Source organism: Haliaeetus albicilla, chromosome 11, assembly GCF_947461875.1.
Source record: "Haliaeetus albicilla chromosome 11, bHalAlb1.1, whole genome shotgun sequence".
NCBI classification, from domain to species: Eukaryota; Metazoa; Chordata; class Aves; order Accipitriformes; family Accipitridae; genus Haliaeetus; species Haliaeetus albicilla.
This window is the reverse complement of record NC_091493.1, coordinates 25915135-25931133: the sequence shown is the minus strand read 5'-3', so window position 1 is coordinate 25931133 and position 15999 is coordinate 25915135. Positions and strand designations below refer to the sequence as shown.

The 15999-nt window shown below is 50.3% G+C and overlaps 2 protein-coding genes across 3 annotated transcripts in view; one reads left to right on the top strand and one right to left on the bottom strand.

The window, feature by feature from the left end:
- Nucleotides 1-10171, bottom strand: part of ARMH3 (armadillo like helical domain containing 3) — a 130319-nt gene extending 120148 nt beyond the window's left edge. Inside the window, exons 1-4 of one of the 2 annotated variants that reach the window (XM_069796801.1) lie at nucleotides 10063-10171; nucleotides 2670-2781; nucleotides 2143-2199; nucleotides 1861-2007 (exon numbers count right to left, since the gene is read on the bottom strand). In XM_069796801.1, coding sequence (XP_069652902.1) covers nucleotides 1861-2007; nucleotides 2143-2199; nucleotides 2670-2771 — 306 coding nt within the window. In that variant the 5' untranslated portion in view covers nucleotides 2772-2781; nucleotides 10063-10171. Of the gene's footprint in view, nucleotides 1-1860; nucleotides 2008-2142; nucleotides 2200-2669; nucleotides 2782-8360; nucleotides 9991-10062 lie in introns of those variants that run through there. The other variant, XM_069796802.1, reaches the window with a different exon arrangement.
- A 24-nt stretch (nucleotides 10172-10195) lies between these two features.
- Nucleotides 10196-14487, top strand: HPS6 (HPS6 biogenesis of lysosomal organelles complex 2 subunit 3). The gene is made up of 2 exons (XM_069796800.1): nucleotides 10196-10577; nucleotides 10821-14487. Exon 2 carries the CDS (start codon nucleotides 10836-10838, stop codon nucleotides 13293-13295), a length of 2460 nt encoding a protein of 819 aa, XP_069652901.1. The 5' UTR covers nucleotides 10196-10577; nucleotides 10821-10835; the 3' UTR covers nucleotides 13296-14487.
- The last annotated feature ends 1512 nt before the right edge of the window (nucleotides 14488-15999 follow it).

Below are 15999 nucleotides of genomic sequence, written 5' to 3'. Positions count from 1 at the left end.
TATTAGTTTCTTCTTTTCTGTTATATTAAACCATTCTTATCTCAACCCACAAGTTTTTCTACTTTTCCCGATTTTCTCCCCCATCCCACTGCGGGGGGGGTGGTAAGTGAACAGCTGTGTGGTGCTTAGTTGCTGGCTGGGGTTAAACCACAACACACTGGCAAAGCACAGATAATTAAATGAATACCACCAGCCTGGAAGCTATACATTTTGTCTGACCTCTCCTCCACCTTGTTTCTAAGGAGGAGCTTGGATGCTGAAAACTCAAAAAAATTAGAGAAGAATATATTTGTCCATATTTTTCCTGTTTATTCACCCCTTCATTTCATAGCACTCTGAGGAAAGGTAATCTTACTGCTTCTTCTGTCCAGACCCAGTTTATACCAGACAGGACCATGATCTTTGGAAAAATAGCTAAGTGTGGCTTTAAGGCCAAAAATATTGATCAGGAAACTGCAAGGCAGAAGCAGTGTCCAGTATATGGATACACATGCCTTAGAGCTTTCCAGATTAATTTCTTATTTCAAGCATGCCAAAACATACAACATCCATATGACATAGTTTATCACATTATGCCTGTCCATACAGCAGATGCTTTTGCTATAGAGAGCACAAATTTCTGTTTGGTTACCACATTGCTATACTAAGTCTGACCAATAAACTGTCAAAGAAAGGAAAAGAAAGGAAAAGAAAGGAAAAGAAAGGAAAAGAAAGGAAAAGAAAGGAAAAGAAAGGAAAAGAAAGGAAAAGAAAGGAAAAGAAAGGAAAAGAAAGGAAAAGAAAGGAAAAGAAAGGAAAAGAAAGGAAAAGAAAGGAAAAGAAAGGAAAAGAAAGGAAAAGAAAGGAAAAGAAAGGAAAAGAAAGGAAAAGAAAGGAAAAGAAAGGAAAAGAAAGGAAAAGAAAGGAAAAGAAAGGAAAAGAAAGGAAAAGAAAGGAAAAGAAAGGAAAAGAAAGGAAAAGAAAGGAAAAGAAAGGAAAAGAAAGGAAAAGAAAGGAAAAGAAAGGAAAAGAAAGGAAAAGAAAGGAAAAGAAAGGAAAAGAAAGGAAAAGAAAGGAAAAGAAAGGAAAAGAAAGGAAAAGAAAGGAAAAGAAAGGAAAAGAAAGGAAAAGAAAGGAAAAGAAAGGAAAAGAAAGGAAAAGAAAGGAAAAGAAAAAAAAGTCCAATGTCTCCTACAGGTGACTTCTCCAAACCTGAAATTCGTATCCTGTATTCCTACAGCTGAGAGAAGCTGAGACAAGTGCATTCTCCAAACTGTAAGAATCAGCCTGTGAACTAATAACATCAAACATGAAGACTGAGGAGGGGAGTTTCCTGCACAAGACATGGGACAGCATAGCTTTGGTAAGGAGCAACCTGCAGGAAAACGACTATTAATTCTGAATGACAATTCTTCACAGCTTCCAGTTACAACGTGTTGAGCAGGGAGAGTCCCCTATATAAATTTCACACTAACTTCTCCAGAGCTTTATTTCATTTTCAACCCACATGGAAATTCAAAAAGAAAGCTGAAATGAGGGACAACAGGCGAAAGCAGAATACAGACAAAGCTACACAGAGTACTCTTGAGCCCCCAAACTGACAGCCTGCAGTGTGAACAAACCCCTCTTGTCCCCTCCCATTGCCATCCCCTTCATCCTGCATCACCAGATCCTCTTGAACTCTGAAACAAGCTATTGTTCTTCAAAGATCAAAGAGACTATAAATGTTTGTAACCTCCACAGACACTAAGTAGCAAGTGCTCTGTAGACATCTCTTCTCCTCAGAAGCAAAGAAAGGAGCACAAGATGTCTGATACCAGCAGCAAATACATTGGCTCATCAGAAGCAAAAGAGAGCATTCACTGTCTCTCAGCATGGTACCTGTAATGCATTGACCACTCTGATTGGGTGCTCCTCACCCAGGGCCTGGATACAGTGCTGAAACAAGCAGTTGATGTTATCTTTTATCTTCATTAACTCTTCCCCATCCAGAGCCTCCAGCTTGCCTTCTAGATATTCCAAGTTGACCTGTCAGGTTAAGAAGCAGTTCACTCATGTTACACAACCACTGACACCTTAGAAACACGAGTCCTTGCACTGACAGTCTGCCACTTCGTAGGCAGAACAGCAGCAGCAAATCAGAGGACATTCAATTCCTGTTACCTTCATGAGAAACAGCTCCTCCCAAAACCTAGGGTTGCATTTACTGGGGTCCTCTGTCTGAAAGGAGAAGGAACAGCAATGAGAGCAAACAAGAAGAAATCATTCAGGCAGAATTTAAAGAAAATCATTATGAGTAGCTCAGAGTCAGCACCATCCCACTGGATGACCAAGTGGTCTCACAGTATGGAATTCTGTCTACACAGATTCCCAGAAACAGAAGGACAAACAGAAGCAGCTCTCAATTGGGATGCCTCTGTTTATTTTCTGGATTATTTTTTGAGAAATACTTGAAAAGCTGTGACTTGCCATAGATCACAAATGGTCCTGGTAGACAACAGGACAAGGTGACATTAAGAAAGAGAGCAGAATACAGAGCTCTGCATGACAGTAGGAGAGCCTGAAGTGTGTGCTTACACTGTGCAGTCCTTACCTTGGGAAAAGAATCCACCATGCAGAGCCCTCAGCATGAACTAAACCAAGAATATTTAACACAACACTTTAGAAAGAAGAGATGCTCAAGTCCTTACCGTGAAAATCTCGTCATACATCAGCACAACTTTCTCCTTCAATGGCTTCTTGGAGGCTGAAGATTTCCGGAGCAGCCCACCTTTCTTCTCTGTTTGGGCCATGCTGTACACCCTGAAGGCAAGAATAGACAAAAAAGGCTAAGGAAACTTGAACTTTTCTTCAAGGCATATCTGGCCTGCCTCAACCATGAAAGACTTTTTCAATGCACTGAAATACTAATAGTCTCTCACAAGCTGAAAGTAGGGACTTTAATAACTATACCAGATAAGAAATCAGATCAAAGGTCCTATCTAGTCCTATATCCCATTTCAAAGAAAGATGCAAAAGTTCACACACAAGCAGATACAGAATAAGCTCCTTATGGATACACTTTCTTAATTCTTCTCTGCTATAGACTGATTCATGATCCAGACCAATGCAGTTTACATCTAGAAAAGTAAGTATTTTTTAATCTCTTTGCATGAACTGTGATACTTGTTATCAAATGGATGCCCAGTCCTTTATGACACTGGTCAAGCCTCAAGGACATCTTGTGACAAAAACCTCCTAAAACTGTTTGAAAAAAGTCTTCTCTTATCTGTTTAATTTGCTGCCTACCAAAGCACTTCAGAAGTCTACTTTTGCACTCTGAGGCAGCGTCCAACACTAGGGAACATTTGGCTGCAAAGCCTCCCTCAAGCACTCCTGCCACTCTTGCTCCCCTCAGCTGTGCCAGCTGCTCTGCAAATCAAGCCAGAGAAGAACCCCAGCCTCAAAAGCATCACATGTGGGTCAGTTTTGGGAAGAGGATGGAGGAATACAGCGGAGAAGCTTTGCAGGGATTTTTTTTTTTTTTTTTTAAATCAGATGAATTTCCCAACCCATTTGACAGCAAAGGGTTTTCTGGAAACACAAACAGGTTTTACTATAATTAATTGGTGTCTCATGCTTACTGATTATCCTATTAAAAAAAAAAAAAGGAGTATCATTATTACAAAATGAGCTGTTACAAAAAGTAACAGCCATAGCTGTAGTCCTGAACCTTCTGTGACAGTCAACCCGTTCCAGGGGCTGAGAGTCAGAATGCATGACTTGCCATGTACTCTCAACCTCATGTCTGATGCTACAAAGCACATCACCACTCTGACCTTGCAGATATGTATTTATCTGTAATCACAGATTTTTCTGGCAAGCATCACAGCTTTAGCACTGTTCTTACCTCCTCTATCACTGCAGCACTGTCAGAGATACTTAGCAGAAAGGGAATGCCATCCCTTCTCATATCACTCACCTCCCAACCTTTCTCCCATACCTCCAGAGGTAATTACACACACAGCAGCAGCATACCTCAGGCAGAAGCTTGACTTAAGTCATGCTCCAGAGAAACATGGGCAGGCTCTTATGGTAGCTGCACTCAGCAGTACTAACTTATGCATGGAGAGGGAAGTTCACTGCAGTCAGCATCTAAGACCCCAGAGCTTTCCGAGCTGGCAGCCATGGAGACAGCTTTGGATTTAGCCTCCATCCCAGACTGCCTGAACCCCTTCCACAACCACAGCATGTTTAGATCTCTTTCCCTCATAGAGCAAATTCCAGCAACTACTGAATGCCAGTTCCAGATCTCTTCTACATTCTTTCCAATGCAGACAGCTTTTCATTGATAAACTACAGCTATGTTCTCAACTCGGATTCTAAGGCTCCCAGAGTTGGTTATTCAGACATCCATCCCTTGAGCTGTAAATCTCAGTTCTAAGTGGCAGGAAAACATCTTTGGACCTGGAGAAATAATGGTGCTGCAAGAGACCCTACCCCAGATATGAAGGGAAGGAGCTTTGCCTGGATGGGAAAGCAGAAAGTAGGACAGAGAGCAGCAGATCTCACGCTTGAAAAGTTGAGATTTATATAGAAAGGCAGAGAGGTGTTCTGTCTTCCTGCTAGAAAGGGAATATGCACAGCTAGTTGGTTAAGGGCTGGTATGTGTGCTGGGGTGAGAATGGAAACAGCCCCAAGACACACTGACAGAAGAAAGCTTAGCAACTACTGCACCATAACCTGTAAATACCAAAATTATTCCTGTAGCTTGGTAGGTCTATATATCCAATTAAGATGGAAAAAGGTTTCAGTCTAACAAATGAAAAAGAAAACATTATTCAATCATCTTGATAGCTTCTCTTTTAGAGACTTTGCATTATTTTTAAACTGTCATGGGAAATAAGACATTATTCTAATTAGAAACATAATTGGAAACAGAGAGAAATCTATTAAAAACCAAATCAAGAACGATGTCACTTTTAGCCTAGCAATACAAATCTTACTCAAGATTGCACAAAACAATTTCCCAACTAGAATTGTAAGTTTCTGAACCTAAAGCAGCTGCCAGCCCCAGCATACAAACACATCCATCAGCGTGCTTCTAATTGAATTACAGCTAACGAATCCCAATGTCAAAACTAATAAACTAACTCTCAGTGCTTCTAGGTCAGCATTCTCACATCAAATGTATACATGAATGGGAGGGGATCAATACACTCTGCTTAGTCCCTGGACTTTTGAGAGCTGCATTTTAACACTTTTCCTACATTTCCCGAAAGACAGAAAAATCTAAATCTCACAAGACACAAAGGCTTGATGCTGGGTGAGCATCAGAGAGATCACATGATCATGTGAAAATTCTAGTCTCTGTCAAAATGGGACTTGGGATTCATATTCTCTCAACCAAAGCTGCACAGAGCACATACAAAGAAGACTGCTAGAGGCAAGGATTAAATAATGTTCTTGTTTATAATTTGCTATTCTACAAATGAGCATATGGAGGAGCATGGGGAGAAAAGTAAAAGTCGCCTTTCATGCCATCGCTTTATTAGGCTGTGCTTGTTTCATGACCTATGATGATCAGGCTGTACAAATGGCTTTTTCTTTTCACTTTATGCAATTAGATTTTCTAGATGTCATAAAGAGAGAAACAGGAAACTGCATTTCGCTAATGGGGACCTTCTAGGCAACTGCAGAAAACAACAGTTAAATGCACAAAACATTTATAAATAAGTTGTAGAGGTGTCAAATTATCAGGATGCCATGACAGCTTATGAAAACAACAACATTGAACATAGTTAACAATTATCCTTTAAACACATCGCATTTAAAATCATCAGTGCATTTTCCACATTTTAGGTTCAAATGGATAATTTATTCTGTCAATAGGTCAGTCCCATTAACACATGCTGCTAAGTGAATCCTGCTGTAGTCACTGACTGCACAGGATAATTACCCCTCAGGGCCAAGAGAAGCACACGCATGTGGATTTTTAGAACAGCAAGTACTTTGCTGTGCAGCAGAAGATCCAAGCTGCTTCATCTGGAAGTAAAAAAAACTTCAACAGAGCATGAGTCTTGGCAGCTCAAAGGCAGGAAGATAAAAGCCAGGGCAGACAGAAGTTCAGGCAGACTCTTGTTTAATCTATCATCAACCCCAGGATCAGCTGATCCAGTCAGGAAGAAAGGGATGAGCACATCCAGCCATCCACTTCTTTTCCATTTAATTCCAGAACTCATAGCAGAGATTCCAACCAAACACGTGACGTTCTGAGGAACACATCTCTCTTGGCTTTTCGTTAGAATATCCACAGGAAAAATGAACCTGACATTTTGAGTCTCATGTTTACTCAGACTTGTGCACATTGAAAACTCTGACTGCTCCACATTGGTCACTCAGCTCCTGTACAGACTTATTATTATTCCATAGATCACCTTATAATAGCAAAAATCTACTGTAGAGAACATAACACTAATGCATATCTACATTATAATGACATCAGGATCCAAAACTTGTAATTTCTGTAATCTTGCATGCAGCCCATCGAGGACTGTATTTTGCATTTAATTTCCTAGGCTAACAAACCTGAAAGTTTTCAAGATTACAGATACATATACACAACCCCCACATACAACCAAAAGATGAATAAGTGTATTTTTTATAGTGTGGACCCCTCGAAAAAATATACTGTAACACTTCTTGGCTAAATAAAAAGAAAACAAACAGATGACATAAAATGGTATTTTCACACACTGACTTAACTGGCAAACCATTTATTCCCTATCTGAAAAGGGTAGTGCTAATGATGTGATCTATATTAGTTTGTTAATGCCAAAGCCCTGGACCTCAATCAATATTTATAAAGACTCTGAATAAGAACTGAGATACTTTTGCTTTTGGAATCCAATATTCCTTGACTGGCCACTGCTACTAAGAGATCAGACTACTTGTTTAAGTATTTCAAGGCTAGTAACTCTCCCCACCACCAATTGCATGCACTCGGGACCCAGTGTGATCATGCTTTGCCTTTCAAGGTATTTTGCAGGTACATCACTCGAGTCTAAAGGAAAGTTGTTCAAAAATTACGTCAATCATGCAAGAGAGGGGGATAAACCCCTGCCTAAAAGAACCTAAAGCAATGCGTTATAAGCCAAGTAGTCATTAAACTCTTCAGTGAAATTCCAGGAAAAGCTTGCACTTAATCCACGTAATGAATCTGCAGAGTCAATATTGGACCCGACCAACAGGCAGTTTAAAACACAGGTTCCAGCACTCATCCATCACTGGAAGCAACAGACCATCTGCACCCACCACAAGAGTTTATGAATCTCAATGCATAGACAATGCCTTGACCCAGTTCCAGCCTGAGTATTAAAACCCCCAGGACCAACCAGCAGCAGCCTGGCAGACCACTAGTGAAAACAGAGAGAGGAGGAACAGGTTGGGCCGGATTTTGTCAAGGCTTTAGCAACCATCATGACCAAATTCCTGTCCTAAACCCTTCCGCAGATTATTCTCTGCCAGCCCTCGTGTTGGCAGTTACAGTTTGTGCTAGTACATCCACGCTGCTTTTATAATTTCTTCCATTCTTTACAATCTTATTTGTATATTGTCCCTTGGAGTGAAAACTGCTCAGACTGTACCTTTCTTTACAACTGTAAGGTGCCCAACCCACCAGCAAGGGAAACAGTAACGCTCACAGCACACAAGCCTTGAATCCATCTGGCAGAATTTCCAGGTGCCTTCATGCAGTATATAATGAGAAATATATTCTGAGGGTGTGCTGATGACAAAAACCCACACAGATCCTACTTCTTTTTCTGCAGCACCAAGCATCATAATCTCCAGCACAGTCTCGGTATATGCGTTTTTACTAGCAAGTCCTTCCATCCCACTCAGAGCTGTAGCGGTGTATGTACTTCTATACAGACAATCTAAAGTCATACCACTACTGACCTATTCTTCCCCCCCTTGAAAAAGAGGAAAAGCAGCTTCCTAATACAGATACAGCCACGGACTACCTCCCACTACACCTGCTTTAGCAAGGATATAAAAGAATAACATCCAAGCTACATTTTTAACTTCATCCATAATTGCCTTTCATTTCTATCTGTCCAGTTACAATAACACCCCATCCATCAACTTCACACCATCAACCAGTTAAGCTTCTTCCTGTCAAGTCCATCTAGACAAGCGTCACATGCTTCCACATCCATCTGTTCACACCATTTTTCAAAATTAATTTTTTCATTTCATCACACTTCCTTTCCGTATTCCTGGCTACAATGCCCAGCTCTCTCATGTCAGAAAGTCTCTCTGGGTTTTCACTTTCTGAGCCTTTGAGAATCCACCCCACCTAGTTTAGCATGAAATATTCCGCACTGCCTCTACACTCTCACCTAAAAGCTCATGCCTCAGAGACCTTTTCAGATGTCTTCCTTCTGAAGAAAAACACTCTCCCTGTAACCTTCCCCTGCCCTTCTCCCATGGCTTCAGCTGTCAGTGTGGATCCAAGGCCCATGCTGAATACAGCGCAGCTGCATGACCTTGGCTCTGGCTTCTGAGGAAGCTGCTCTGTTCTAAGAAGCTGTGCAGCAGAGCCACACCAAGATAAGAAAGGTATGAGCTGCAGAGAGGTAACATTTTTGAGATATAGACCATTAGTAGCACAAGCACTTGGGAGGAAAAGCACAACATAAAAAGGTGCAAGTCCTAAAACAAACAAACAAAAAAACCACCACCACGGAGCCAGAATGTAGCAACTCAGCAACTTTGAGCAGCAGAGGCTGACCCTTCCCCTCCTGAGGGATGTCTGCGTGGCTGCCTGGTGTGTTAGCAGGGGTGGTGGTGAGCAGATGAATGCTTAGCCTAGCATTATACCCTGCCTGTAGTATCTCTGCACACAGCAAAAAGTGCCCTAAGTGACACAGAGGATTACGCTATTATTATTGGAAAACAAAACCGATGTCCTTTCCCCCCCCGTCCCGAAACTCCTCCTAAAAATCTTTGTCACACTTCCTACTAGAGCTCAAACAGCTGGTGAACTGCAATTGCCACATATCACAATGATCCAAATTATCTTACTGCTTTGCATATTCCACCCACCTGCTCAGCCCGAATTGGCTCTCATCATATATTCAGAATACAGTCTCTGCTTAAGAGCAAACTTTCTTACAGTGACATACGCAACAGGGTTTTGACTGAGGCTGCACGCTTGCTTACATAGCAAGCTGCCTCTGCCTTCAGCATAATAAACCTAACAAGTTCCCACTCCTCTATCACCGTTCACTGCTCCCCTTTGCTTTGCCAATACAGGTGCTTGTAGGACCGTGAGGTAAACCAGATAATTAGAATGACCAACGGTAAAGCAATGCGCCCTGCTCATTCTTTTTCTAGAAAGAGCTATCCGAACCCAAACCATTTCAGCAGCCAGCCGAGACCGTGGCCCAGGAGTGGCTGCACCAGCACAGCCAAAGGGTTGTGCAGCTCCAGCCTGCTGCGAGGCCTCCCCCGGCAAGGCAGCGCTCCCTCCCCGGCACCCGAAGGCACTCGCTGCGGTCACGCATTCTTATGGGCAAGAGCAGCGCTGCAGGCAGGCGGGGAAAGGAGCCACAACCTCCAAGAGACAGACTTGTGTATAAAACGAGTCCCGCACGCCACGAGTTTCCAGGAGGCGGCCAGGCCTCACACGCAGGGCAGGGCAGGGCAGGCACCGAGGGGCCCTGACGGAGCCCGGGGCCACCGGCCCGCGGAAGGGGCTGTGGCAAAGCAGGCTTCAGCCCCCCCTCCCCGAGACCCCCGGCAAGGTGCCGCCAGCACCGGCTGCCCAAAGACCGGGGGGAAGGCTCCCCGGCGCCCCCCGAGAGCCGGGCCTGCGGGGCACCCCGGCGGCGCCAGCGGCGGGCCGGCAGACGGTGCCCGGCGAGGCCCCTCGCGGCGGGCAGCGTCCCCCACCCGCCCCGCCGCGGCGGCGGCAGAGCCCCAAGGGCCGGGGCCGCCCAGGCCGGGGCCGGGGCGGCCGCTCAGGAGGGGCGGCGGGGGGCGTGGCCTGGCCCCGCGAGGGTGGGGGGGCCGCGTCCCTCCCCGATCCCCAGCACTTACCTGCGGGCGAGCCGTTCTCCTTCCCAATGCGCAGGCGCCGCCGGCCGCGCCGCGCATGCGCTTCGAGGAGGGCCGCGCCGCGCGGTCCTAGCGCCGCCGGCTAGGCGGGGGGGGGTGCAGAGGGCGCTGTCAGCGCCGAGCCTCGCCGACTAGCCGGTTCCCCGGGCGGCCCCGGTTCCCGACGGTAGGCGGGGCGGGCAAGGGCAGCGGCGGGGAGACTCCTCCCCGGGCCGGACGGAGCTCGCCTCGCCCTGAGGAGACTGACACACACACCCTCCGGTAAAAAATGGTCCCTCCGCCTGCAGAGCCTCACGGGCCGCCCCCGGACCGCGGCCCCGCCGCCCTCCCCGCACCGGCGACGGAAGTAGGAGAGGGGCGGCCCGGACCGGCGCGGCGCGGCCCCGCCCGGAAGCGCGCCGCCTCGTGATTGCGCAGCCAGTGCCGCGTCGTGCCGAGCCCCGGCGGAGGGACGCCCCGGCCCCGGCCCCGGCCCCGGCAGGCAGCCGCCGCGGCAGGTAGGCCCCGCGGGGTGCCGGCGGGAGCGGGGGGGGTCCCCTCGGGTGGAGGTGGGGGTCCGGGGAGCCGGCGGCGCGGCAGGTACCTACCTCGCGGGGTTGGTGCCCGCGGAACCGGCTCGCCGTGGGGGTCGGAGGGTCTGCGGAGACCCTGGGGAAGGGGGGTGCGGGGGAGGGGGCGGAACTCGGTGGCAGCAGGAGCTCCGTGCCCCTGCTCGCCCTGGAACATGCTCTCGTGACCAGGGCGGGCGCCCCGGGATGAAGCGAGCCGGGATGCTGCGGCAGGTCGCCGACTTCAGTGACTTCAGCCGAGGCCGCTGGCTGCAGGAGCTGCTGCGCCGGGGAGAAGAGCCCAGGTATGTCCAGTCCAGCCCCGACGGGCAGCACCTTTTGGTCCTGCAGAAGAGCCAGCCGCCCCCCCTGCCCCAGGTGGTGGCCTTCCAGCTCCACGGCATCGGTGGAGCCGACCTGGAGAGGAACTGGCAGCCGCCCCAGCCAGCCCTCGTGGGACTGCTCTTCCTGCAGAGCCCTGCGACGCTGGGCTCCTGGGTACTGGCCATCGTGTGGGAACACGGCCGGACCGAGGTCTGGCACTTCGTGGTGGCCGTGGGCTGGCAGCTGCTGCAGACGCTGGAGCTCTGCCAGGGTGCCCGGGCCCGAATCGTCTCCGTGTGCAGCCAGGAAGCCAGCCTGGTGTGGTGTGAGGAGAGGCCTCCCCTGGATGCCCACTCGGACGTGAGCAAGTGTGCCTTCAGGTTCTGTGTCTGCACCCGAGCTCTGGAGGTAGGGGAGCAAGGTGTGCGGCTGGGCACCGTAAGGATAGTCTTGCACAACAGCCCTGAGTACCAGGTCCTGGCCTCCCCGCAGCACATCTTCCTGGTGCCCGCTGCTGCCAGCTTTGCCACCACTTCCAAATTCCTCCTTATCTGTCATCCCGAGAAGGCAAAGCTCACCATCACAGCCCCTTCTGCAGGCTTCGTCCAGAGCAAGGTGCTGCGCTCCAGCAGCGAGTCAGACTTCAGGAAGCTCCTGCTTGGTTCTGTGGGTCTTCTCTCAGGTTTGGCACCTCTGGACATTCACACCTCCGCTGTGTCCAACAGTGGGGGTCTGCTGCTGGTGAGCACGAAGGGTGCCGTGAACATGGTGGAGCCAGACGGGACGCAGAGGCATATCTTTGACCTGGAGGGAGGCCCCCTGGCCCAAGACAGTCCTGTCCAGCTGAAGACCTTTGGCAGCATCCTGGCCTGTGTGCTGGCTGGGGTCCTGTACCTTGTCGACCAGAACAGTGGCAGGCTCATGGAAAAGAAAACCCTGAGCATGAAAGAGGTGCATTTCCTGGAGTCCCCGGGACAGGAGGACAGCATTCAGCTCCTCACTCAAACTGGCATCTATAGCTTTAGCTTCTCCAAACTTGAGGACAGCAGCAGGCCTGAGCCATGCCTGGTGGAGATGGTGTTCGAGGAGGCCTGCAGATACTACCAGAGGAGGAGCCTCAGCAGCTCCAAACTGACAGTGGAGAAGTTGAAGAAAGGCGGTGTGTTCCAGGCTCCTGTGGCCCTTGCTGCCATCCTGCAGCATAGCCTCCGTCAGAAGCAGAAGGCAGCCCGAGGCCTCCAAGACACTTATGCCAAGCTGTTGAGCACAATGAGCCTGGAGCTGCAGAGCTACATGAGCCTGGAGCTCCTCAAGACCTGCGTGGTGTGTGCCCCAGAGAGTGAGGTGGAAAGCTACTGCGAGGAACTGGTGGAGCAGGAGGTCAGCCGTGTTCTGCACTCTGACATGGACAAGGACAACTTGGCCTACCTGAACTCCATCTTTGCCTCCTTCCCCAAGGCTGCCTGGAAGGCCATGAGGAGCTGCCTGCAGCTGCAGCAGAACGGGGACGGCCTCTTGGTAGCCAGGGCCACCCCGGAGGTGTGGAAGAAGGTCCTAGGAGGGCCGCATCAGGAGGACATGGGTCAGAATGGGGTGGTCCCCCTCTTTGAGCTCATCTGCGCCTCCTTCCTGAGGTTCAAACCCAAGTGGCTGCCCAGTTTTGTGGAGCTGACCCAGCAGTACGTTAGTATCTCTTGGACATACGGCAGCAAGGAGGGCCCAGAGGGCCGGGTGCCACTGTACAAGAGAGCGCTGGGAGTACTGGCCAGGAAGAACAAGCGCAGCGAGGCAGATGATGAGATGGAGCTTGAACTGCTGCTCTGCAGCAAGAGGCCTAAAGCTGTGCTGCAAGCTCTGCACCTTCTCATCCGCCTGAAGCGGTGGCAGCGGGTAGTAGAGGTGGCAGAGAAGTTCTCTAAGCTCAGCCCATTGCTTAACAAGGAGATATTCACAACGCTGCTGGCAGAGTTTGCCCAGCACCGGGAGCTGGACCCTTATCTGGACACACTGTGGCCGCTGTGCCCTGTTGAGCTCACCGCCTCGGATGTCATCACCGTGGTCCTGCAGCACCTCCCTCACTCCCAGGAGGACCCAGTGCCCTTCTCCAGCGAGGGGAACCAGCTGACTGTAGGCTTGATCAAGCCGCTGCTGCAAAGGATTGTGCAGCGTCCCTGCATCCAGGATGAGATGTACTCGGATGCCTTGCAGAGCCCCACCTTCCCCCCTCCTACCCCACCCCGAGAGCACAAGCACCCTTCAAAAGCAGCGGCCGATGATGCCCCTCAGCCACCCGTAGCAAGGACTTCCTCCCCCTCAGCACTGGTACAGGGTGACACTGCATGAGGGGGGGAAGCACAACAGGATCCCAAGCCTTGGGTGCACAAGGAGGGGAAAGCCGCATCCATCCCAGGAAATCCTGCCCTGCCTGGCAGTACAGAAGCCTGCTCCTTTCTGAAGCTTCCCTGTGCCGGCATCTCAAAGAGTCTGTTGGGTGGCTAGGGTTGGGGGATCTCATCTGAAGCTGGGGCAAGCTTTCTGGCTATTTCTAGCAAGTGCAATTGTGCGTGTCCCAGTGGAGGAGCAAATGCCAGGTGCATTTGCAGATGAAAGCACTGGCTGCACTACAGGACAACAGAACTGCTCCCTGCCCAAAGCACTTTTTGTTTTTTGTTTGCTTGGCTCCTTTATAACTTCACTTCTACTTCCCTGAGCCTCTAGGAGCAGTGGTGGAGTGGTGGGCTGGGACACAGTCTCCCCCCCTCCCCCCCATTCTCTGCTCGGTGGGTTAGGTGGTGCCTCCAAGCTCTGCCTGTGAGAAACAGCATGTTTCTTGCAGTGGGGTCACTGAGCCCTGCTGCTTTGGGCTCAGTCAGATGCTAAACACCAGTGTGGCGCGGCTCTGTGGTACTGGGGGTCCCAGCACACGCGCTGGCAGCTGCAGCATTCTGTGCGCTGTCTCGCTGCAATTCCTCTGGGATCAGTCCTGTAGCTGTGACTGATTGCAGCTACTTAGCTGAAGAGAGCAGCCTAATTCCCTTATCTCTCTATCCCAGACGGTACCCGAACTCTCTTCTGAGCTGAGAAGCTGGCAGCAGCCTGTGCGAGCTTGGGGCTGGCCCTGCCTCTCCCTTTCCTTTGTGGAAGCTTAGATTATGCTGCAGGACGCCCGGGCCCTCTGTTCCCATCTCCTCTACCTTTGGCCTTTGCACATAAAGGGGCTTTGTCAGGGTTGTCTGGCTCATATTGTGCCTCTGTTTGCAAAGTCAGCGTAACTTGAGAGCGGTCATGCAGGAAGATCCAGGTTCCAGCCTCTCTCCTGTGCTCACTGCCTGGCCCCCTCCTCCAGGAGAGAGACCCTGGCTGTGGCTTTGCCCCTGCATTCCAGGCTGTGGTGTGAAGGAGCTGTCTCCTGCCTTGCTGGGCTGGCAGAGCCTGGCTGGGACGGGATGGGGGAGATTCACCTGCATTAGTCCTCTTGAGAGTGGGGTTAAGTGTGGAAGACAGAATCCTTTTAAAAATAAAGGTTCCCAAAGCAGTGCTGGGGCGGTGGTGGATGTTGTGAGGACGCACATCCCCAGGAGGAGGGCAGTTTCATTTTGCTTCTGGTGGAAAGTGGCCAAGCTCAACTCACCATGGTACTGCCCAGCGTGGCTCACCGCTGGTACGTGCTGAGCTCAGAAATCGAGCTGTACCTGGCCAGCCCATTCCCTCTGTGGTACTCAGCTCCTTACCACTATGAAGCCATGGAGGCAGGAGCATGTGTGCTGCAGAGAAGGGCCATCCAGGTGGTACATGGTTGTGGCTGGGCCCAAGGTAGAATTGAGGAAGGGAGAATTTTTCCTCAAGAGCTGCAACTTGTCCCTTTGTTCCTGGCTGGAAAACCAGCAACAGGGAGCACCAAGCTGGCCCCAGCAGGAGCCTGCTGCCCTAGGCATGCAGTGGCAGAGCTGCCGTTGGAGGGATCTTGGTTTGTCAAACCGCTGTGAAGATGTGGCAGGGCCTCCCTCTGACAAGGGCTGGGCTGCAGAAGGTCCCTGTGGTGGAAAAAAGTCTGGCAAAGGGGAAGCGGAACTGCTGCAACGGTTCTTTAGAGGCTGGCTGGCTATAAATGAGACCTTCCTTATAGTGGGCCTTGTGCTGTGGCTGTGGGGTGCTGTGAGTTTCCCTCCCACGCAAGGGAAGTGGATGCTGGCAGCTGGTGCTGATGTGAACAGAGGGAGCCTGGCCTGAAAGGAGAGCCAGCAGCAGCCGCTGTGGGCATTTTGCAATGAGCCGTCCTCACCTCTTCCCCGAGCAGCTGCTGGCCCTGCCTGACGCTGCTCTTGCCCACCTCCCAGGGCTGCTCAGGAGGAAGAGGGTGGACCCAGGCCCCTCTTAGAGCCATAGCTCCAGGGACTGGGATGCTGCCCTGGAGCAGCACTGAATGGGGAGCTGCTGAGAGCAAGCCCCAGGCCTTGGCAAAGGCTGTGCAGTAATCTGGGGAGGGGGGGATTTTCATTGCCAGGGCTGGGTTTGGATGCAGGTGGCCACGGTGACACAGCGAACAAGGAGGGTCAAGCTCCCTGCCTTCCAGCACTAGCTCTGCAGAGAAGAAAAGGCTGTGGCTGGAGGCTGAGCAGAGAAGGAGCAGGGAGGGAGCAGTACCCGCAAAGCCAGCGAGCAGAAACCGAAGCCTGCAGCAGTCCTGCGCAGGCTGCTGTCCCCGAGGCTCAGCAAGGGAAGAGGAAGTGGAGAACACTGTGCGGTGGGTACAACCTGGGGCTCGGGGATGGAAACCTCCACACACAGCCCCTAGACAAGCACAAAATAGTCACAGCTCGGGAGGTTGAGGGTTTAGGGTAGGGGAGAGCAAAGGCAGAGCAAGCGGAGACAAAACTGAGCTAAATGCTCTCCATGGGGGTGCTGGGAAATCCCATCCCAAGGACCAGAAAGGGTGCGCATCCCTTGGGGGGAGCAGGGGCTGAGCCACCACCCAGGACAGATTCAGCTGGGTGATAGGCAAGCACGGGGCTCTCTTTGCGGTCAGGACGAGTGCTACGGAGAGATA